Source organism: Sus scrofa, chromosome 12 (genome assembly GCF_000003025.6).
Source record: "Sus scrofa isolate TJ Tabasco breed Duroc chromosome 12, Sscrofa11.1, whole genome shotgun sequence".
Taxonomy (NCBI): Eukaryota; Metazoa; Chordata; class Mammalia; order Artiodactyla; family Suidae; genus Sus; species Sus scrofa.
In genome coordinates, this window is record NC_010454.4 from 3,183,383 (window position 1) to 3,207,312 (window position 23,930).

The 23,930-nt window shown below is 56.1% G+C and overlaps 1 protein-coding gene across 1 annotated transcript; it reads left to right on the plus strand.

Moving 5' to 3' along the window:
• CANT1 (calcium activated nucleotidase 1) lies at nt 5,240-23,632 on the plus strand. Its single transcript, XM_021066517.1, is given in 5 exon segments — nt 5,240-5,354; nt 15,402-15,499; nt 15,502-16,053; nt 17,950-18,153; nt 18,901-23,632. Coding segments are annotated over 4 exon segments (1,203 nt in total). The 5' UTR covers nt 5,240-5,354; nt 15,402-15,423; the 3' UTR covers nt 19,272-23,632.

Sequence of the window (23,930 nt, forward strand, 5' to 3'; positions counted from 1 at the left end):
AGTGCTTAACGAATCCGACTAGGAACCATGAGGTCTCGGGTTCAGTCCCTGCCCTTGCTCGGTGGGTTAACGATCCGGCCTTGCCATGAGCTGCGGTGTAGGTTGCAGATGCGGCTCAGATCCCGCGTGGCTGTGGCTCTGGCGTAGGGGGGTGGCTACAGCTCTGATTCAACCCCTAGCCTCCATATGCCGTGGGAGCGGCCCAAGAAATAGCAAAAAGACAAAAAAATAAAATAAAACAAAAAAATAATAAAAAAATAAAACACAGCCAAATAACGACCATCTCTCTTCAGGCAGCGGCTGGCTCGTTCTAATAGGAGGCTTTGCGTCCTCAGCCAGGGGATGCCACTCGCCCTCAGGGGACCTTCGTCTCCTTAGCTTTAAAGCAGAGCCAGGTCCCGGGGTCTCTCCCGGACCTGAAGTCACTGTGCACAGCAGGCTTCGGACAGAGCCCCGTCCTCAGACGTGTGCATTGCCTGGGGTCAGCTAATAAAAGACACGCCGCGTCTCACAACGGTTCAAGCCACATTGTCTTCCTATCAAATTTAGGGGAACACTAAGTTTTCAGAGCTTTCCATATTGGGGGGGTTGGGGGTGAAGCGTGAGAATCGTCGTTAACGCCGTCCTGTTGTAAGGGCAAAATCTTCCCGCCCTCCTCTTAGGCTGAGCTCCCGCGTCTCCTAAGAGTTAGGAAGAGATTATGAATTTTTTGAGACAGCCGCTGGGGGGTGGGGGTGTCGATATTAAACATGGCAACAAAAGCCTGGGATTTCCCAAGATATTCATGAGAAACAGAAGGCTCAGAGGCATGGAAAGTTCCAGAGAACCGGCACTGAAGTCTGAGAACATCTCGGGCAGGGCCCTCAGGGCCCACAAAGCAAGCCAACAGGCAGCAGGGCAAAGAGGCTGGGCTCCCGGAGGCAGCAAAGCAGCCCTCGGTAGAAGAAACACTATGTCAGGCGAACACGGAGCCGGCCAGGCCCCCATGCCCTTGTCAGTACTTCCTCGCCCTGTTTGAGTTGTAAGGAGGGAAGCAGCAGATGTGGCACTGCTGGGCTCGCTCCACTGTGGCCATGACCCTACCCCCACCCCCCCACCCCGCAACCACCAGGAAGGAATGTTCTCGCTTCAGCAGATATCTTCCCAAAGGACAGTCCGGTCAGCGCCAGGACAAGAGTATGGCAGAAAAACAAAGTTAGCAAATCAGAACCCAGAGCCAGCAGTGGTGCCTGGGGGAGATTTCATCAGCCCTGGGGCGGGTCAGAGGCCAAGGCCAAGCAGAATAATGAGCCCCCACCCCAAGGAGGTCTCTTAGTGCCCAGAAGACCACGCCCATGCTGGAAGTCCCAAGGAGCCCACACCTCCTACACAAAGACGTCTGGGCCAAGCTCTGAAAGTTTTCCTGAACATTCCCAAGTGGCTGTGCATTCTCAGATGAGGGCAGCTCCAGGAATGTGACAGCAGCGGCTCTGGTCGGGGGAAGGGCACATTCCCCAGAATCCCTGCCCAGAGGCGGCACGTTCCCTGTACTCCTCGGTTTGGCCATTCCTTCTCTCTCCCTGAGCAAGTTGTGGTGCTCGCCCCTTTCTCATCACTGGAAAAAACGACAGGACCTCCCTCCGCAAGATAAGCACAGCGTGTGGTCAGCGGTGCTGTGAATTTCCCCACTGCAGCCCTGAGGATCTGCCTCTCGCAGCTATTTTGGGCTGGGCTTTCCAGCCACCCTACTCTCAAGGGCAGAGGCTGGTACTGCCAATGTTTGAATTTCGTTCCAAAGGGTAGCGGCAGGCAGGCCGGGATGGTGGCGTCCCACTGCCAAGGGATGGGGGCGGGGGAGGCTCCGTGGAAGAAGAGATCTGGAGAAGGAGCTGAGATGGAAACTTGGCAGCCAGACCCAGCCTCTCTGGCCTCTGGCCCACCCTCACCGACCCCGGATGGCCCTGCCGGGGTCCTGGAAGGCTCGGGGCAGGTGGGACGCCGACTGGCAGCTGCAAGGATGGAAAGGCGAATCTGCTGCTTTACGACCCTCACACCTGGAGATGACACTCCACCTCTAAGGACGCCACCCAAAGAAAGGCAGGAGGGGAGCATAAGAAACTGCTCTCTCCACTCTTCGCTCCCCTATTTGGGGAATTCCTTTCCAGCACTTGCAGTCACACAAGATAGAGCCGGCCGGGGTAGGTAATAAACACGACGTGACTTGATGCATAAAGTGGGAGGGCCCCCTGGTGGACTGCACAACGCTAGGCACGTCACTGTGGAAAGCGTGAGTAAATGAATCAGTAGACACAGGACTGGACAGTGAAGGATTTTCAGTCTTGTATGCAGAGCCACAGGAACAAAAACACAGGAACAAAAGGAACAAAATTCACAGAGAGAATTTCCAGGAGTCCGCAGTGAAGGCTGCAACGATGCAAAGAAGACAAGGACAATGGAAGTCAAAGGAACACCTGGCTGCACAGGACCACGGCGTCACCGCTGACCGGGAGGAGGGCAAGTTCATGGCACAGCCCCCTGGGAAGGCAGCATCTCTTCAAGAGAGGATGCAAGTCGCCTTGGATCTAGTCATCTCTCCTAAGAATCTGACACTTGTGCTCAAAGAGGTAAGTTCCAGGAGATGCCCCAAAGCATTGCCGTACGTTGCAAGATCACAGAGAGCCTTAAAGGCCATCAGGAGGGGCCTGGGGAAATAAACTGCAGGACATCCACAGTGGAATACCTCGCGGCTCTTCAGAGAGTGAAGCAGCTCTTTGTACAATGATACGGAGCGAGCATCCGTGTGAAGTGAAAATGACAAGCCTTGGGGAAGAACATTAACGAAGACCTCGGGAAACGGAAAAAGGCAAACCATGTTCTCGGGTAGAAGACGCCATACCATAGAAACCTCAGTTCTCTCCCAGTTAATCTACAACTTAGAGCCCTTCCATTCGAAATCCCAAAAGGCCGGGGTGGGTGGGATGTAGCGGGGGTTGGGCGGTGGATTGTCTTACCACATATGAAGGCCAATTATAAAGAGGTAATAATGAGACAGTGGTTGTAGCTATTGCAAAAAATCATACCAATACAACATAACAGAAAGCCCCCAAATAGACCCATGTGTATCTAGACACTTGATCTGTGACAAAACTGGCATTGCACGCATCTCAATGGAGAAAGGATGGGTTATTTTCTAAAAACAGCACTGAGGCATTGGGGCATCTATAGAAGAAGAACTATAAGTGGCCAAAAATTATAAGATACGCAACGTCTCAGTAATCAGGCAATAAGAAGACATATGCCATCAGCTGGTAAAATTAATACACTCAGTAATGTCTGTGGAACCACCTAATCGCTCATCCACTGCATAGAGTTGTAGTTCGTTTTCATGAAAGTTATAACAGGCATATATATAGTCTAGGGATACATACCTATTTGCTAAAATTAGAAAATAAAGCAGGGTTTCCATCATGGCTCAGGGGTTAATGAATCCGACTAGGAACCATGAGTTTGCGGGTTCGATCCCTGGCCTCGCTCAGTAGGTTAAGGAGCTGGCGTTGCCGTGAGCTGTAGTGTAGGTTGCAGATGTAGCTCTGATCCCAAGTTGCTGTGGCTGTGGTGTAGGCCGGCAGCTACAGCTCTGATTAGACCCCTAGCCTGGGAACCTCCATATGTCTGGGGAGTGGCCCTAGAAAAGGCAAAAGACAAAAAAAAAAAAAAAAAAAAAAAAAGAAAGAAAGAAAAAGAAAAGAAAGCAAGCGAATGATTATTAGCACAACATTCAAGATTGTGATTACCTTGGGGCAGGAGGGAATTGGGAACAGGGACGAATAGCAAGGGGGATTTCAAGACTCACAGGGCTAAGATTTTTCCTTCTTAAGCTGCGGGGCATATATAGATATAGATATCTGAACAAATAAAAGATTTGAAGAATTTAAATAATACATGTGCTGTATGGCTGGGATTCAACACATGATGGGAAACAAGTGAATTCAAAAAGGGTGTTCCCCCCCAAAAAAAAGGCAGAACCATGTTTAGTATATTTTCATTAATTTTAATTTTAATTTTTTATTTTTATTTTAATTTTTTTTGCTTTTTAGGGCTGCACTCGAGGCATATGGAGGTTCCCAGGCTAGGGGTTAGATTGGAGCTACAGCTGTCAGCCAACGCCACGGCCACAACCACACACGATCCCGGCCTCGTCTGCGACATACACCACAGCTCACGGCAATGCCAGATTCTTAACTCACTGAGCAAGGCCAGGGATCAAACCCACAACCTCAAGATTCCTAGTCAGATTTGTTTCTGCTGTGCCACGACGGGAACTCCTCATTTGATATTTTAAAAAGGTAATTTAATATAGGCGTTTATGATTGGTTTGTGTGTCATAAACTATCCCTAGCAATAACCACAAGAAACTAGTAGTAGTGATTGTCTCTGAGCAGGGAGTGCAGAATAGGGCAGCGGGGAGAGTTATTTTTCACTGTGCACCATTTAGATAACTTGAATTTTCCCTTATGCATCTGCTATTTAACAGAAGCCTCTTGAGAGAGACCAGTGGGTGTCTGCAGGCTTGGAATGGCTAAATCAGGTGCAGACCCCCAGAGCACTGAGACACCCTCCTTGCCAAGCTCTTGGGTGATGAGCCACTGCTACCGGGCTTTTGTCAGGATTTCTAAAATAGGTACATTGCAGGACTTAGAGGTGAAGGGCAAGGATGCCTTTTAACACTTCCATTAAAACAGCTCGGGGACTGGGGAGGAGACCCAGATTTGGGAGAGGGTTCTTTGATTGCAAAGCAGTGGCAGGGAAACCTCCACCCCATCCCCAACACCCTCCTCCTCCCAGGACATTCCAGCCCTGTAGACCTGTGCTCTGATCTTTGCTTCGGAAAATGGTCCACCTTCTGATGTGACCGATTAGAAGAACCAAGGACAGGGGCTGAGAACCAGCGCGGCATAAAGGGGTCTTTGCTTCTCTGCCTCCAGGCGAGGGGTCCTATAATCTCTGCTTTAGGAAAGATAACCCCTTCCCCATAGCCTTCATCCCATCCCCCTCCAATTTTCGCTTGGCCAACGTTCCAGAATAATGCAGTGGGCCGGGAATGGGGCTGGGCAGTGCAGACTGCAGCGCCCCTCTCCGGGGTCCACCCCATGGCCGGAGACTCTTCCTCCAGAACCCGCTTTCTGAACAGCGAAAACTACAACTCCCAGCAGTCCCGTTCGGCGCCCGGCGCGCAGCCGCAGAGCAGAGGCTGCCGGGAGCGTGTGGCCCGGAGGTGGGGCGAGCGCGCCGGGCGGAAGTCGGCCGCCCGCTTGGTCCGGCACTTTCCGCAGCGAGGCCCCGCTGTCCGCGGGCCCCGGAGCCGCCCGCACCGGGTAAGTGGCCACCTGTCCGCGGCCGCCTGCGCTCGCCGCCCCCTCCGACCGCGCCCCGGACCCCGCAAGCTCCCTCCCCATCTGACGGAGCGGGGCCCCTGCCCCTGCGTCGCTGACGGGGGTGGGACGACTCTCTGACTAGGAGAAACTGTCCCCTTCTCCCGACCGATGGCGGACCGCCCCCCACCCCCCGCGATTTGCAGGACACCTCTCCGCTCGGGTTTGGGACTCCTAACTCTCTCTGACTAGCGCGGGACACCACCCCTCTGACTGCAGGACTCCAAACACCCTCTGACTTGCCGACACCTTCCCGCCCTGACCAGGGTGGGACATCATTCCCTCTGACCCTGACGAACACAGTCCCTGAGGACAACCTTTTCCTGCCCCGGCGATGTCGCTGCCCGCCCTCTGACCTATGCAGGGCCTCTCCTGACCGTTAGGGAGCCTGACTGGCACTTTGTCACACCTGCAGCGAGCCTTCCTCTCCCCCTCAGCACAGCTCACTGTCCTTCCTTGGCGCCCAGACGTCCCCGCTGCCCCGTCCCTTCCTCGCCTCGCCCCCCTCCCCTCCCCCCACTTGGTCTGGACGGGCACCATCCCTGGGATGGGCGCCTCCTTGCCTGTCCTTGTTGCTTGCTGCCTTTCTCTTGCCCTCCGCGTCCCTAGGCTTGACAGGCACTGAAACCTGCACTCCCCCTTCTGTCTGCCAGATACATCTTTTCCCAGGCATCCTGGTGTCTCCCAGGGGACCGTGTGTCTTAGCACTCCAGCCCCATTTCTCATGTCCGTCTCGGGGTATGTGCTTGACATCTTTTCCTGCCACATTCTCAACAAATCATAGGTTTGGGAGCACACGTCTGCTGATGTTGACCCAATCTTGCTGGCTCTTCAGTGTAAGGACCAAAACGTGACAAAAGCCTCGGGTCCCGAGGGTCTGTGAAAAGGCAGCGAGTGCTGCAGTCCTTCGGGAGCTGTGGGGTCTCTGCGGCCTCTCCTTCCTCTCCTTTGAGGAGCTGGGCTGGGCTGCAGGCTCTCCTCCAGCCCCCAGCCCCACCTCTGAGTGGAGCAGCCCTGCCTGAGCCTGTGGGCACGAGGGGGCTCCTCCCACAGCAGCCCACAGCCTCAATGAGCCCTCTATCCAGCTGAGAGGCACGCTGAGCGGCCAGCTCCACCCTCTGCCCTCGGTAGGGGTGTCCACCCAGAGAGTCTTCAGTTTGTTCCGGCACTGTCACGAGGACACTGCTGTGGTCTGGGGACAGGGTTCTCAGTCTCCTCACTCTTTCCCTTGTCCAAGTTAACCTGCTCACAGCAGGCACCGTGACGTTACAGGGTGCAAGTGTATCCGTTCCGTTTTGTGCTGCCCTGTGAGCCCTCGATTGAGGTGTAGCTCTCATTTGATACCTCCTGTTAACTGAAAGGTTCCTTTCTTTCCCCTAAAGATGGACCCCAAATGTAGTTCATACCTCATCTTCATAGCTCACAGCAGTGTGGGTGTGTGGGTTTAAGCTGTTGGCACTTGAGGAATTGTTTGCCTGCCAGTCTCACCCTACCCTGTGCGTGTGCCAGGCATCGTGTGCACAGGGGCAGCGAGGAGGGGCCCGGGGTGCAGGCGGAGGGGCCGTGTCCACCCCACCCCCTGAATGTGGCCTTTGAGGTGAGCAGTTGCAGGCTCCCACAGACACTCGCCTCTTTGATCTGAGTCTCAGGACTTCTCGGGCAGCGACTTGGCAACTGTGTAGGGTAGGTGGATAAATGCTCTAGTGTTTTCTCCTTTGACAACAGAGTATCTCAGAGTTGGAAATGTGGTCCAGGTCCTGAACGGGGTCTGCACTGTGATGAGGAAGTCATTTCTCTATTGCTCAAACGTTCGTGGAATGGCACCTAGGACACTGGCAAAAAAAAAAAAAAAAAAGACAGCATTATACTTTTTGCTTCAGTGACACTCTGGACTGTGGAGATTCCTGGCAAGCTCTTATTAAATGCCAACCTTTAGGGGAACCTAAAACTTTTATATTGATTTTCAAGGACTTCTGTGTTGATTTCTCTCTTTGTTAGATGAAGGTGACCGACTAGAAAAAAAAATAATAATCCTTGTAATAGAGAAATCTGTTTGGGAAGAAGTTCAGTTTTCTCTTTTTGACTGCATTTTAAATTAATTAATTGATTAATTTTTGTCCCTTTAGGGGCACACCCTCAACATATGAAGGTATCCCTGGCTAGAGGTCGAATTGGAGCTGTAGCTGCCAGCCACAGCCATAGCCACAGCCATGCCAGATCTGAGATGCATCTGCGACCTACACCACAGCTCACGGCAATGCCCGACCCTTAACTGACTGAGCAAGGCCAGGGATCAAACCTGCGTCCTCATAGATCTTAGTTGGGTCCTTAACTACTGAGCCTCAATGACCTGCTTTTTTTTTTTTTAAATCCTGATTGTTTATCTGTAGTAAGTCCAGGTGTTAGCTAGAACTCACAGCTCCCGGTGCTGAAGCAGGTCCCCACTTCCGTCTCTGTTCGGCTGGGGGAACGGGCCGTGGGAAGGAGGTAGAGTAGGGCTCCAGACAGCCCTGGGGGCCCACAACAGATGCAGTTACGGCGAGTGAGGGTGAGGTTGGAGCCGACCCAGAAGGGCTCCCAGGGGGCTGCGTGGGTCCCAGCGATGCTGGCCACTGAGAGCAGTGGGAGAGAAGATGGGCTCTCACAGGTGCAGCTCCGCCGTCTCTCGGCGCAGCCCTGTTAGGGTCCATGGTGGGAGGCTGTGTCCCCGTGTTGTAGGCTCCCTGGGAAGCAGTCAGTTGTGTGTGCTGCGGTTTAGGGCTTCACTTTCACCCGGGGAGATAGCTCTTTGCTGAAAATGCTCTTGAGGACAACATTGATGTTACAGCCGAGGCACCCAGGTGGTGGGGTGACTACAGACCGCAGGCGACCCCGCCTCCCTCCCCAGAGACGGCGCCATGTCGGAACGGCCCTGCCCCTTGGCACAAGCTGGAGGTTCTTCCCTGTCTCCCTCCTTGTGGGCAGCAGAATGATGCCCCCCGCCAGATGTCCACATCCTGACACCCACGGTCTGCAGATGTGTCACATGGTAGAAGAGGATTCAGAGAGCAGATAGAATTCAGGTTGTTCACCAGCAACCTCAAAATAGGGAGAGCATCCTGGGTTATCCCGCTGGCCCCAGGGCAGTCTCAGGGCCTTTAAAGGTGGAAGAGGGAGGCGGGAAGGACAGAGCGCGGAGGAAGGGGCCAGAGGCCGAAGAGGCCTGGAGAAGAGGCCCGGAAGCAGATCCCACCCTAGGGCTTCAGGAAGGGACACTGGCCTGGACTTTCCCCCAGGTCAGTCTTTTGTCCCGAGGCTGTGAAATAAGATTGTGGTATTTAAGCTGCCGGGTCTGTGGTGATTTGTTACAGCAGCAGCAGCAGCAGCAGACTAATTCACTCCTCTTGGGTAGTGACTTCAGAAATAAGGTATCTTACTCTGTATTTAGTTGGATTTGGTGAGCAGCTGTGAAGGCCCGATGTCGCAGAGGAAGGGGAGTCGGGGGAGGTGCAGGGTTAGGAAGGGTCCGGAGTCTGAGCCCCTAGTGAAGTCTCCCTCTGAGAGGAGTGGCCTCAGCAGCCCCTGGAGGACCTACTGGACTTCTGTGACCTTTTCCTTCCTCCCTGGTTTCCTTCTGCTGCCCACCTCTGTCCAATTTTGAAGTGGACTTTTCAAGTACAAAATAGTAAACCTTAGCAAGACCGAAACAGAAGACTGCCTTAAATCCGGTCACATTTTTGAGGCGCCTTGCCCGCTTCCTGACACACATCGGCCGCATTCTTTGAGATGCCGTCTCCCTGGGGCTTTGAAGCCCTGGAGCGTCAGTGGCGGCCCTGGGATCAGCTTTTTACTTTCAAACCAGGAGGTGCCCTGTGGCAGTGAGCAGAGCCAGGACTCTAGGCCAGCCTGCTCCTGAGACTGAGGCGGGGAAGGGAAGGCAGCTGCTCTGACATCTGTGTTGTCACTTCCCGCCTCCCTAGATCCTGAAAGGGAGGAGTTTTGCCCTGGAGCTGTTGTTAAACCTGTTTGCCGTGTCACCTGTCCCACCCAGGTCCTGCAGGAACTGTCCCACCCAGGTCCTGCAGGAAGCTGCCCGAGGAGGCTGTCTGTGGGCTGTGGCGGGAGTCTCAGCCCGCTCCCGGTGAAGCCTTGGTAGAGTCAGGTGGCCAGAGGATGGCTCGTGGGGGCAGCGGTGTCGGAGCCCATCCTCACTCTTAACCGTAACCGGACCGCGCAGGGGCTGCGGCTCCTGGGATAGGGAGATGGTGGCATCCTGAGCAGGAAGAGATGGCGCCATTTCCCTTGGGGTCTGGGGACCCGCTGGCAAGTGGACAGGCGCCGACCCCACCCCTGGCTGTTTCAGGCCTGCTTTCTAAGGAAACTTTGGTTGACAGAAACCAGAAAAGCGTGGGTGTTGGTGACCTTCCACCTAAAGAGAGGGGACGGGGAAGGAAATGAGGACTCGAGCCTCCCGGGTGGTTGTTGCCCCTTGACAGCCAGCAGCGTCTTTCCGGGATGCTGGAGTGTGGCCAGCGCGGGGGAGGGGAACCCAGGGGCTGTGGCCCCCTGAGTTTTCTGATCGGCCGCAAACTTGGGTACAGGCCCACCTGAACCATTGAGCCTGGCCGGCCGAAGAGCCTGTGACCTTTGCACTGGCAGCTTGGTTCCGATTTTCCTGATTACTTAAAATCTGCCCATCATGCTGCAGGTGGTGGGGTTGACAAACTTCTTGTCGAAACCATTTAAACCGCTCGTGTTTGGAGGAGTGGGCCCTTCTGGGAATGGCTTCGTCCATTTCACCTCTCACCTGCACTGGCTCGCTTCTGTTGGTTCTCGTGGATGGCAGGGTTTTGGTTGTGGTGTTGGTTTTTGGTGAAAATGAAGCTCTTGCTTGGCACCAGGCCTCTAGCAGCAAGACACTGCAGGGAGCTCGCCGTCAGTTTCAGGTGATAAACCGGTGTCTCACGGAGTGAAAATGCATCGCATCGGAAACTTTCTTTTCTACAAGATAAAAGTAGTCCCTTGGGATCCTAAAGGGGGACGGAGACCCTCTTAGATCCAGTGACGCAGCTAAAGGGATTTTCTGGAAGGCAGCCTGAGTTCTGCTGTCACCGGGAGCAGTCGGGTGCGTTTGTTTTTGCCGTAACAAATTACCACAACTTGTTGGCCGAGCACAGCGCCAGCCTTTTCGTTCTGGAGGCCAGAAATCCAGTGTCATGTCCCTGGGCTGAAATCAGGATGTAGGCAGCTTCCTCTGAAGGCTCGGGGACAACCCCTCCTCGCCTCTTCCGGCTTCAGGGCACCCCACGCATTTCTGGTCACGTGGCCGTTGCCTCTTCTTAGTGGCCAGGTCTCTGTCCCCTCCCTTCTGTGGTTGCCTGTGGGGCCCCCGGGTCATCTCCCCTCACAGGCCCTCAGCTTACTCACATCTGCAGTCTCTGCTGCCACAGAAGGGGTCGCTCACAGGTTCTGGGATTCAGGCCGAGTGCCTTGGGACCAGGGTCACCCCCCACAGGAGGTTGGCTTACTGCTGGGGGAGGGCAGGTCACAGTAGACACGGCAGGAGGGGGAAGGGCCCGTGGGAGCAGGACTCTCTTGGGGCAGCCAGGACTTCGAGGTGGTTGCGTGTGGCCAGGTGGAGGACACATGCCACCACCCAGCGTTGGGCACGTGGCGCGTGGGGTCGTAAGCAAGTCGGTGCTGCGCGTGGGGAGTGCGTGCAAGACGAGGCTTTTCCTGCGGGCTGAGGAGCGTGTCCTTTAGCAGGAAGGCGTTGGGGCCTTTTGGCTTCATCTGCGGCACATGCAAGTTTCAGGGCCAGGGATCAAACCCTCGCCACCAAGCTGCTGCAGTGGCAGTGCCGGCTCCCCAGCTCGCTGCCCCACAGGAGACCTTGCCGAGAGTCTCCTTTGAGGAAGGTCCCCTGTCAGTTGCGTGGAGCGTGGGGTGCGGCGGGCCCGGTCCGGGCTCTGCGCGCCATTCCTGTGGAGCGACAGCACGTGGGTCCTCAGCTCTGCAAGCTGCTCGGTCGCTGACCCTGCAGCTGGGCCCCTGCTTACAGGAACGGCCAGCACCTCCACCAGCTTAGCCTGCAGATCCAGCCCCCAGGCGGGTGGGCCAGGTGCTGGTAAAGTGAGGAGGGAAGCAGCCAGGCGGCAGGCCCTGCAGATCTGAGCCAGCCAGCCTGGTTGCTGGGGAGCCAGCACGACCATTTACGCGTGGAGAGACACGAGGCCCAGAGAGGCAAGGTCACTTGTCTGAGGTCACACAGCTGGTAAGTGGCAGAGCTTAGGTTGGACCTGGACAGTCTAGGTCATCTGGAGGCCAAGGTGAGGGCAGAGACTGTGGGAGTGGGAATGCAGAGCTGGGGTTCAACAGGTGAGGGACCTGACACCTGCCAGGACGTGCCTGCTGCCCAGGATGGCCCCTGAGAGCAGGGAGTGCCCACCCCCAGCAGGCTGGAAGCTGTGCACTCCGGAGAAGAGGTGGCGGCAGAGAAGGAGCCAGCCTTGGGGGCTGAGGAGAGCCAGGTGGGAGGACAGCCGGTGCGGCGCCACTCCCGTCCCCGTGCCTGCCGGCAGGAGGTGCAAAGACCTCCCTGTGGGGCCTGGGCCCAGGGGCGGGCTTGTCCGTCTGTGGTCATCTCCGGGGTACAGGGGCAGACCCTGGCCTGGATAGGAGAGTGAGCGCTCTTCCAGGCGGGAGATGAGGGGGAGGGACAGAGGTGTCCCAGGGTCAGGGCAGGCTCGCCACGCATTCATAGGCTGATTCCCATTCAGCCATAACATTTACTGAGCTTTGTCAGTGTCTCTGAGCGTGTAATCCCAAGATGGAACGGTAACTCGGATGGGAGGTTTGTTCACATGTAGACTAAGAGAAGGAGCTAGAAGAGCAGGCATGGCTGAGCTGACCCTGGGCAGCAGGAGGCCCTCCCTGTGGACATGAGGCCAGGGAGGTTCCTCCAGCCCCTGGCCGCTCGTGGCGGCTGCGGAGTCTCTTTGGGGAGTGAGAGGGCAGGAGATGGGACGAGATCAGTGGCGACAGTGAGGATGGTGGCTCAGGAATGGAGAGAGAGTTGACCAGGGCTGGTGAGGACAGTATCACGATGGTGACACATCTACACTGGCAGGCACTGTGTCCACTGCTCCTGCAGCTCTGACAGCGGGGCAGCCTGGCTGTGGGGGCAGGATCCAGGGCCATGGGCTTGCTATGTAACTATGGTGGGGCTCGGGGCTGTGTTTTTCATTCCTTCGTCAGATGCGCCCTGGGCTGCCTGGCGGGCAGCTGCCGGTGGAGGCTCGCCCTGGGCCGCCCCCTCCCTGCCTGAGGAAGTGAGATGGTGCTGAGAGGGCCCAGATGCTGTGGCAGAGGTGGGCAGGCACAGGGTGGGCAGGGAAGTGCTTCTGAGGAGCTGATGTCTTAGAAAAAGCCTGGAGGAGTTCCTGTCATGGTGCAGCAGAAATGAATCTGACTAGGAAACATGAGGTTGCCGGTTCCATCCTTGGCCTCGCTTGGTGGGTTAAGGATCCAGTGTTGCCCTGAGCTGTGGTGTAGGTCGCAGACGCGGCTCAGATCTAGCATTGCTGTGGCTGTGGTGTAGGCCGGCAGCTGTAGCTCCGATTAGACCCCTAGCCTGGGAACCTCCATATGCCGTGGGTGCGGCCCTATAAAGACAAAAAGACAAAAAAAAAAAAGAAAAGAAAGAAAAAGCCTAGAGGGTGGAAGGGAGGCGCCCAGGAGCGAGGCCGGAGACCAGCAAGCCCTGCCCTGCCCTGCCCCCCTGCCCTGCCCGGGGATGAGGCCTGTATCATCAGGGAGGCTGGCGTGGCCAGCGGGGTCGGGTTCAGCAAGTAGAGGAGCCGGCTCTCAGGCGAAGAATGAGGGGTCACGTGAGTGGTGAGGGGTTGCTCCCCAAGCAGGCAGTGACACTGCCGGATGGTGTCACTGGCTTCAGGGCACCGGAGGGTGTCGGGAGAGAGGAATGGCCCCTGGGGCTGGAGGCTGGGTGGCTCCGGGGAGGAGGGGCCTGGAGGCTGGAGCCGGATTGCTAGGCCTGCTGACAGGTTGTCGCTCTGGTAGGAGGGGCACTGGGGCCGGCTGAGGCTTTTCGAGGTGGTTCAGGACATTTCATCAAAGTGTAGTATTCGTGCAGAAAGCTGCATCTCCTAGGGTTTTGATGAATGTTTTGACCCGAGCGGCTGCGTTTATGGCTGTCCCCCGTCATTGCCTCTATTCCTGGCCCAAGGTTTGGGAGTGACTGTGTGAGAAATTCAGGCAGAATTGTGAATAGGAGGTGAGATGCAGGAATTGAGAGCTCTGCGGTGACACTGGGCTTGACATGAACACTGGGCAGCTTTTCAACCCTCGGTTTGGCGAGGCCAGAGGAGGGGCCAGGACTCCTATTTCCCCAGAAAAGCCCTCAGAGCCCAGCTTGCAGCCCTGTGATAACTTGAGGGGCTGCTTCCTGGAGGAGGAGGGCGCCCTCACCCAGGACGGGGAACTGCTGCCGTGCCTCGGAACCTGGTGTGTCTTGCTCTCTCCTTAAAAGTCAGTTTTCCACCCTTGACCTCATGGCCAAAACCTAAGACTCTGTTCAGAAAACAAGGGAAGGAGTTCCTGTTGTGGTGCAGCGGAAACAAATCTGACAAGGAACCATGAGGTTGTGGGTTCAATCCCTGGCCTCACTCAGTGGGTTAAGGTTCTGGCATTGCCGTGAGCTGTGGTGTAGGTCACAGACACGGCTCGGATCTGGCCTCCCTGTGGCTGTGGTGTAGGCCAGGGGCTACAGCTCCAATTAGACCCTAGCCTGGGAACCTCCAGGTGCAGCCCTAAAAAGACAAAAAGACCATTAATTAATTAATTAATTAATTAAAAACAGAAAGCAAGGGAAGCGGAAGGCCTGGCTTCCCTGTGGTCCAGTTGCCACGATTTTCCATCTTAGGAGCCAGTGGTCTGCATGCAGGAGGAGGGGGAGCAGGTGGCCCCAAGCTGCTGAGTCTCTATGCTGAGTCCGCACACCCTTCCCAGCTGCTGCCTGGTGGAGGGAGGAGCTTCTGGAGACCAGGCAGAGATGCTTCGTGGCCTGAGGAGACATTTCTCTGGCTGGGACCCGGACTGCAAGAGACCAACTGAGACACTGCTGATTCTGCCCCGAAACAGTGCTAGGCTTGCTGAGCTGCCCTGGTTTGTGCTGGGGACAGGAGCTGCTATTCTGGCCGCCACCACCAGCCCTGGGGCTCTGTCTCGGGCTGCCCCCAGGGAGTGGGCCGGGCGATCCCTGATCTCCTTGGAGCCGATGTGCTGACCACTGACGTGCTGGACTCCAGGAGGCCAGGGCTGGTCCGACGCTGGTCCCTTGGCCATTTGCATTACAGAAAGGTGCCAGAGGACAGATGTCGCCAAAACCAGAACTATTTCTGCTTGGCTTGAATGTGTCTTATATTTGGATATTACAGAAACCTAACCCAGGAGGAAGTAAAAACTTGGAGAGTGGGCGTCTGCTCTGTGCACTGTTCTAGGGACACAAACAGACAGCTGACAACTGTAACATGACGTTGGGTGGTGACAGAGCCCGAGGAAGGGGATGGAGGGTGCCGTCGGGAGCAGAGCCACGAGGGAGGGCTGCTCAGCTGAGGTGACCTTTGATTAAAATACAGACCTGTACCCTCTCCGTCTCCTGTCCTGCCCATCCCCCCCCCATGCTGTTCCCTCTTTTCTAAGGTGGACCTACATAGAACTTTCTCTCACTGAGCTTTCTGTCTTGCCAGCTGGGACAGAGGAGACAGAGTCTTTTGTTTTGGAAAGATTTCCCATCTTACTGAATAAGAGTAAACAAAGCTACTGCCCGAGTCAGGGTTTAATTCAGCCATTGCCACCTCCTCGGAAGCGATGACCACAGAGTCACGGCTGTGCCATTTACTCTGGCTGAGGCAGCCTCCGGCCTGCACCCTCGCAGAGCTGAGAAGCCTGCGCCTGGCAGGCCACTGACCTCTGCTCTCCCCTGGGTTGCAGGTCCCGCCTGCCCTTCAGTCTGATGCCCGCCCAGCCCTCCACCCCCCTGGAATGGAATGAGTCTATGCACTCGCTCCGGATCAGCGTGGGGGGCCTTCCGTGCTGGCGTCCATGACCAAGGCCGCAGACCCCCGCTTCCGCCCCCGCTGGAAGGTGATCCTGCCATCCTTCCTGGGTGCCGCTGTCCTCTGGCTGCTCTACGCCCACCGCCCGCCCCCCGGCCGACCCCCTGCACCCAACGCCCACAACTGGAGGCTGGGCCAGGCGCCCACGGACCGGTACAATGACACCTACCCTCTGTCTGCCCCCCAGAGGACGCCAGGGGGGACTCGGTACCGGATCGCTGTCATCGCTGACCTGGACACGGAGTCGAGGGCCCAGGAGGAGAACACCTGGGTCAGTTACCTGAAGAAGGGCTATCTGACCCTGTCTGACAGTGGGGACAGGGTGGCCGTGGAGTGGGACCAAGGCCACGGGGTCCTGGAGTCCCACCTGGCGGAAAAGGGGCGGGGCATGGAGCTGTCGGACCTGATCGTCTTCAATGGGAAGCTCTACTCCGTGGACGACCGGACAGGGGTTATCTACCAGATCGAGGGCTCCAGGGCCGTGCCCTGGGTGATTCTGCCCGACGGCGACGGGACCGTGGGGAAAGGTGAGTGGTGCCGGAGGACAGGTCTGGGCTGATGGTCGGCTGCTTGGCTTTGCACACGAGCATGGGGACGGTGATCCTGGGTCCAGAGGGAAGGGATGGGAAGGGCTCATCTCCCTCCTGCCTCTCAGCCGCCAGCTGAAGCCACCTCCAGGACTGTGAAGCGGGGGCTGGGGGGGGGGGGGGCTGCTGCTCTTACTGCCTCCGGGAAGGAGCCCTTCCTGCGCTGGGACCGTGCCCTCCACGTGCCGCCCCTTTAAGGCCAGGGCCCTAGAGTTTCTTAGTGTGAACTGAGACTTTATTAAAAAGCAGACGCCAAGAAATAGCAACAACCACAACAACAAAAAAGACAAAAAGACAAAAAAAAATAAATAAATTTAAAAAAAAAAAAAAGGAGTTCCCGTGGTGGCGCGGTGGTTAACGAATCCGACTAGGAACCATGAGGTTGCGGGTTCGGTCCCTGGCCTTGCTCAGTGGGTTAACGATCCGGCATTGCTGTGAGCTGTGGTGTAGGTTGCAGACGCGGCTCGGATCCCGCGTTGCTGTGGCTCTGGCGTAGGCCGGTGGCTACAGCTCTGATTCAACCCCTAGCCTGGGAACCTCCATATGCCGCGGGAGCGGCCCAAGAAATAGCAACAACAACAACAACAAAAAAGACAAAAAGACAAAAAAAAAAAAAGCAGACGCCTCCCTTCTGAGGACTCAGCAGAAGGGGGGGGGGTCTGTGTGTGAGCAGCAGTGATCCCCCCTTGAGCAGATCCAGGCCCCTCTGCTCTGCTGGTTGCCAGCAGGCGGGGAGGGCGCTGGGAGGGGCAGCCTGCAGTCCCGGAGCCTTGCGGGGAACGCCCTGTGTGCCTGTGCTCTGGTGGGTCCGCACCTTCTAGAAAGCCAAACTCCACTGCAGGCGCCTGAGGTCAAAGGAGGAATCGTGTGAACTCTGGGCGCTGGACTGGCTGCCGGGCCCTGCCCCAGTGATCAAATCTGTGTTTACCCGGGCTGGGCAGGTCGGTAGGAGCTATCTCAGCCTCCGGTCCTAGAGAAAACGTCAGATGCCCGCCTCCTGCTTCAGGCTGTCAGAGGGCCCGCCAGCGTCCGGTAGTTCTTTTTGCCCCTTGGATGGTGAGGAAAGCAGAGGAAGGGAGCTCGGGGCCATAGAAGGGACTGCGACTGCGGGACGTCAGCGTGTCCCAGAGCCACTTGAAGGGCCCCATCTCTCCAGGAGGGCTGCGGCCCCAGCTCCCTGGGCCAGCAGGAAACTTGCAAAACGTTTGAGAGAGAAGCACAGTTTCGAACATGGTGTAGGAACAGGTGAGAGAAGCTGGGAGAAAAGAAAGCGCACGGCCTTCCAAACTAGGCCCATGGTAAACGACTCCGTCTAGGAAGATAAACACGCTGGTGGTGTGGCCACTGTGAGCCCCCACACCAAGCCCCTCTAGCTCCAGCCGTCGGCACATAACTCAGGCACGTGTCGTGCGGCTGACGCTGTCCCAGGGTGGGGCTGACAGCTGGAGACACAGGGAGCTTGGGCTCCTCGGAGGTGCTGAGTGGAGGGCAGGCCTTTCTGGCCGAGCGGGGCTGGGAGGGAGGGAGGAGGAGGAAGAAGGGGGGCTTCCTGGAGGGCAGGCGGAGAGGAGGGGGCGCTGGAGGGTGGAGGTGGTGCCCGTCTGCCCTGCGTGAACGCCCGGGCCTGCTCTAAGGAGAGAGGCCTGACTGCCCACCCTCTGTGACGGAGCTCGGAGCACGCTGGCCTGTCCCCTGGGAGTCCGACCCGGGACCTCTGACACCCAAGGCTGTTGGACCGAGAGGGCGCTCTGTTCTTTCCTGACTGGACGCCTGGGAGCCAGGCCAGCAGAGGGCTGGCCGTCGTCTCAGGCCTTCCCCCTGTCTCCCTGTCTCCAGGCTTCAAAGCCGAGTGGTTGGCTGTGAAGGACGAGCACCTGTATGTGGGCGGCCTGGGCAAGGAGTGGACCACCGCCACGGGGGAGGTGCTGAACGAGAACCCGGAGTGGGTGAAGGTGGTGGGCTGCAGGGGCAGCGTGGACCACGAGAGCTGGGTGTCCAGCTACAACGCCCTGCGGGCCGCCGCCGGCATCCGGCCACCAGGTGAGAGCCGGGCCCACGGGGGCTGCGCAGGGGCTGCCTGCAGTGTGTCCACCCTGCGCGCGCGTTTGCTGGCGGCGCTCGGGCTTTGCTTCTTGCTTGTTGGCGATTGGCCTGGCTCTGGTGGTTGCTCCTGCTGGGCCTGTTCTTGGGCCTACAAGCCACTTTCTCTTTCCCTTCAGCTCACCCAGACAGATGCCCTGGCGCGCCCAGACCGCGGCCACGGCGGGAGTGGCTGCCCAGAGCTGTGGCTCTTTGCCCTTGTTTCTGACCTCGTGGTTTGTGGTGGGGAGTCGCGGTGCTTGGAGCGGCCTGGTCACCTCTAGGCCTGGGGGCAAGGCAGGATGCAGCTTCACCCCCACGGTGGCTCACTCTCCATCCTTAAATGTGGGGGAGCGTTGCTGCCTCTTGGGCTTCGAGGCAGCCTCTGATCTTTCCCAGGGTGCCCTTCTTCTCTGCGCCCCTTGGTTGGCACTAAGGAGGCGAAGTCCAGGCAGACCTCGTGGCCGTGGCTCCCTGGCAGCACTGGGCAAGCTGGCGAGGAAGGGTGGCCGGAGAGTTGGGTGCAGCAGGCTCGGCGTAGCCTGCAGGCTCTGTCCTGCCTTCCTGAGCCCCGGTACCTGGACAGTTGGGGACACAAACACGTGGAGATCTTGCTAAAGAACAGATGACGGGTCTGCCTGCCCGGGTGAGGCCGCGCCCTGGCTGGGGAGGGAGGGCGGGCAGGTGACCCGGTCTGTGTGTCCCCAGGCTACCTCCTCCACGAGTCTGCCTGCTGGAGCGACACGCTGCAGCGCTGGTTCTTCCTGCCACGCCGGGCCAGCCACGAGCGCTACAGCGAGAGGGACGACGAGCGCAGGGGCACCAACCTGCTGCTGAGCGCCACCCAGGACTTCAGCGACATCTCCGTCCGCCACGTCGGGGAGGTGGTGCCCACACACGGCTTCTCCTCCTTCAAGTTCATCCCCAACACTGACGACCAGATCATCGTGGCCCTCAAGTCTGAGGAGGACAGAGGCCAGATCGCCACCTACATCATGGCCTTCACGCTCGACGGGCGCTTCCTCCTGCCCGAGACTAAGATCGGGAGTGTGAAGTACGAGGGCATAGAGTTCGTCTGACCCCAGGAAAACCGAGCTGGTGAGCGAGGCCCAGGGCTGGCCCGTCTAAGCTACATCAGGACTCAGAGTTTAAAACCTGAGGACACCACTTTTATGTGGTGTTTAGTTGAGGCTTTAGTTTCTCGATTTGGAACCCTGAGGTGTGTGCCTGGTTCAGAGCTTTCTGGAGTCGGGAGCTTAGTCCCCGCTGAGCTGTGGATGCTCGGAAGGGCAGGGGCCAGGGTCCTGGGCCGGCGGCCGGACGCTTCCCTGCGCTGCCATCTGGTGGTAGAAGTTGGTCATTGCCGGCATCTCGGTTCAAGGCCTGTCCTGATGCCACCCTTTCCTCCAGCTGACCTCCCTTTTTTTCTTTCCATTTGGTCTTTTGTTCAATAAATATTTCTTGAGCTCCTACTGTGTGTCAAGCACTGTGCCTCCTCTGGGAGCACAGCAGTGAGTCTGAGGTGAACCTGCCCTCAGGTGCTCCCAGGCCCCCCCCCTTCCTCCTGAACCTCAGGCATGCAGCCCAGCCTCCCAAGCCCTTGGAGAAGAGCCTGCTTACACTGCAGAACATCAGCAGGCCGTGAGAGCCGGGGGCAGGCCTCTGGGGACACGTGCACCAGAGGACTGCAAGTGGGGGGCAGGCTCCCCAGCCCCACATCAGACGGCTCCCGTCAAGTGGCCAACCCCGTTTGCAGTCATCAGGAAAATTCTGTGGCTGTGTAGCACTTTGAAGTTTTAATTATTAACATATATTAATGACAGTAGTTTCCCTTCTTATAAAATGGAATCGCCAAGTCTTAGCAGAGCAGAGTCTTGCAGTCAACAAATTCATTCCAAGAAATGGCAGTTAAGCAGTTCCAGTTGGCAAGGCACTTCCAGGCGTTTCTTAGTCCTTGGCCCAAGGACACCAAGCTGAGGGTGAGGATGCTTGGCCTTTTCCTCGCGACTGTCAGAAACGCCACGCCTTTGAAGACTGCCGCGAGTGACTGGAATTTGTACTTCCTGCCCGAGTGGGGCCCTGGGTTCTGGCGGCCCTGCACCAGCACGGGCGCTGGGCGCCTTTACCGGAGGTGCGGATGGGCCTGCCTGGCGCTGCAGTGTCTGTCTTTGCTTTCGCCTCTTCCCTGGGGGAGTTTTGCAGTCTCTTCTCCCTGGAACCCTTCATGCACACCTCGACGTGTCTCGGTCCCTGTGGCCTCTTCTCCACGATCCAGGGTGAAGGCAGAGGGTCCGGTGCAGAGGTCGGCCAGAGCGGAAGCCGACAAGGGCAGCTGCCATCAGCCTGTGGTGCCCTCGCGCAGAAGCTACCTCACCCCCAGCAGAATGTAGAGTTGGTGATGGTGGGGCGGGGGCGGGGGGGGGGGCGGCTCTCAGGCTCTGGCTGTCACCATGCGGACCCCGTTTCACCGACTTCTCCCACTTCGAACCTCTGACACCGCCGCTTGGGGGAGCCAGGAAGGACCCCTTGTTCTTGCGCTGGTTGTGTTCCTTCATCTATGAAACAAGTCACAGAAGAACAGAAAACAAGCTTTTTGAACGTGACACACTTCTCCAGAACTGGCTGTCACTGGACATAGCCCGAAAGCTTCCTGACCCACCTCCTCGAGGAAGGTCCAGGACATTGGGCTTGTGTGGTTTTCAAAATACGGAGATGGCATCAGGACGGTTGGAGGACTCGGGGTAGTCACTGAGCTGAGACCCACGGCCAAGGCGCCCCGAAGCACCCCTTCCACACGGTCGAGGATTTTCAGTTATTTTAAATCTAGCCTTGACACTCTGCTGCTCTAAGGTTAATGATTGTTTTCCTTCCTACTGGAGCCATTGTTTTGTAAACAATAAAGTGAATTCTCTTTGTCTTCTGGTCTGTATTGGCTATTCAGGGAAGGACGCGCTCCCTCGGGGGATGGGAGGTGGTCCTGGCGAGGAGCAAGCCGGAGCCTTCTAGGCACAGGCCTCCGATGTGCCATGAGAGTTCCTGGGACAGGGACCCATGGACCTTTGCTGACTAAGGCTTTCTGGAAACCGTGTCACCTAGCCCAACTTTTCCTGAAGTCTGAAGATGCGCCTTTGATCAGAGGGGTTAAGTGGCTCTAAGAGTAACCATTGTGGCTCAGTGGGTTAAGCACCCGATGCAGTCTCTGTGAGAATGTGGGTTCAATCACTGGCCTCGCTCGGTGGGTTAAGGATCCCGCGTTGCTGCAGGCTGTGGCATAGGTCGCAGATGCGGCTCAGGTCCAGGGTTGCTGTGGCTGTGGTGTAGGCCGGCTGCTACAGCTCCAATTTGACCCCTAGCCTGGGAATGTCCATATGCTGCAGGTACGGCCTTAAAAAAAAAGAACATAGGCTCTGAGTCACCCCCTGATTCCAGTCCTGGCTCTGACACTTCCATGTAATCAAGGGTGAGCGTAACGGAGCCACTTCACAGAGCTCTCGTGAACAGTAAGTGAATCCATACACAGAAGGGGCGTAGAAAATTACCTGACACTTACCTATCCCCCACGCACCCATTTTGTTGGACGTACCGGAGATTGGAGCTCCCGTGAGAGGTCTGAACTGGTGTGGGTGTCATTACGGTGCCTGATGGGCCTTCGGAACAAAGGAGATCATCCCGCAGGACCCACTGGGCCCAGGATGCCCTGAGAGGCTGGTAAAGGAGAGGCCTTTTCTGGAGGACATCGGGGTGGGTGGAATCACCCTCCTTCTCCATCCCTCTGCCCTGCTCTGCGTCCCCAGAGGCTGCCTGAGTCACACCCGTTAGTGCCCTCTGGATGGGCCCAGACTGGCAGAAGGTGAGGGGTGAGCTGGGAGGCCCCGGTTCCCTCCCCAGGGCTGCCTCCTGCACTGCCGCTGTCCCTTCCGACCCAGGAGTGGCCATAGCTCCAGATCCCAGCTGCACCTGTGGTGTCCCTACCCCCGGTTACGCACGCCTTATAAAGAGCCGCCTGTTTCCTGTGGGGACCGGGACAGCCAGGGAAGAGGGTCAACCAGCAAGCTCTGCAGAAGGTCAAGTACAAGGGTCTGAGGCATGTCCGTGGGCCGAGCCCCGAGGGGACGTGGTGTTCTTGGCGATGCTCTGGAGAACAGTCCCAGGAGGCGGGTGGGATGGGAAGCTGGAGTTCGTCGGCTGAGGCCAGAGCAGCAAGTGAGGAGCAGCGCAGGAGGAAGGAGGGGTCGGAAATCAGCTCTTGACTTTTAAGAAGCTGAAGTACACTGGACTTCAGCAACTCATGCCTGCCTGGCTCTCAGGCATGCAATTAAAGGTCTCCCAGGACAGGGGTGGAAAAAATGAGATTAATTTCCTTCCAAGTGGTAATCCCGTCTTCTTATGCTTTAAATTGGTAAATTTCAAGGTAAATTGCACCTTAATCAAATTGTTAAAAGATTTGAGCAAAGCAAAAGCAAAATGCCCTCACGCAAAAGAAAATTCCAAGCCCAAATGGTAAATTGTGCCAAGCATTTAAGGAAGAGGTCGTAACAAACCAACACAAAATCCTCCATGATTTTAAGAACTGGGAGCTCCTCCCAGTTCGTTTTATGAGGACACCACCACCCCGATACTAAAAGCAGACAAGTATAAAAGAAAAATATAGACCAGTGTCTCATGAACATAGAGGCAAAAATCCTTGGCAAAAATTTAGCCAGTTGAATCCAGGAACATTCAAAAATGAAATGTCACACTTCATGACAAAGTGCGATTTACTCCAAGAATGCAAGTTTGGTTTAATATTCTAAAATCCACATCATTTACCACGTTAAGAGCTAAGAAGGAAAAACGATATAATCTCAAAAGACACAGGAAAGGCATTCGACAAAATCCAGTACTCACTTTTGATGTAAAAACAAGCAGAACACTTTTAGTAAACTAGGAATAAACGGAACTTCTTATCAACCATTCTTTAATTTTTTTAAATGTGCATTAAAAAAAAAAAGGAACTTCTTTAAAGGGCATCTGTGAAAAACCTGCAGTTAACGTCATTCTTCATAGGGAAAGACTGTTTCTCCTTTGAAGCCTGGGAGTAAGGCAAGAATGTTAGCTTTCTCCGCTGTTTCCCTGCCACTGAACTTTTTATTTTGAAGTCATTTTAAACCACGAAGAAGTTGCACACAGGTGTAGTGCTGCTGTGTTCCCTTCATGCAGCTTTTTCCAGGGACAGCCTCTCACTACGCACTCATCATTTTGATTGGCCCGCTGTCCTATGGGAGGTCCCAGACCGTGCAGTTAGGCAAAAAAATCTTTAGATTGGAAAAGAAAGAGTATAACTGGAGTTCCAGGGTGGCTCAGCAAGTTCAAGATCCAGTGTGGTCCCTGCTCTGTGGCTCAGGTTCAATCCCTGGCCTGGGAATTTGCACATGCTGTGGGCGTGGCCAAAAAAAAAAAAGGAGTAAAACTGTCTTTATTCACTAAAGACCAGATCGACTAGGTAGGAAAACTCTAAGGACTTTTTTTGAAGAAAACTTTTTTTCTGAAGGATACACGGTCTACATACAGAAATTCAATTTTATTTCTCTATGGCTGCAGTAAACCATTGGAAAAGGAATTTTTTAAAATAGCGTCATTTATAATAGCACCAAAATACATGAAATAGTTAGATATAAATCTTCCAAAATATGTACAAGATCTATGTGCTGAAACTACAAAACCCTGATGAAAGAAATCAGACCCCAAATAAATCAAAG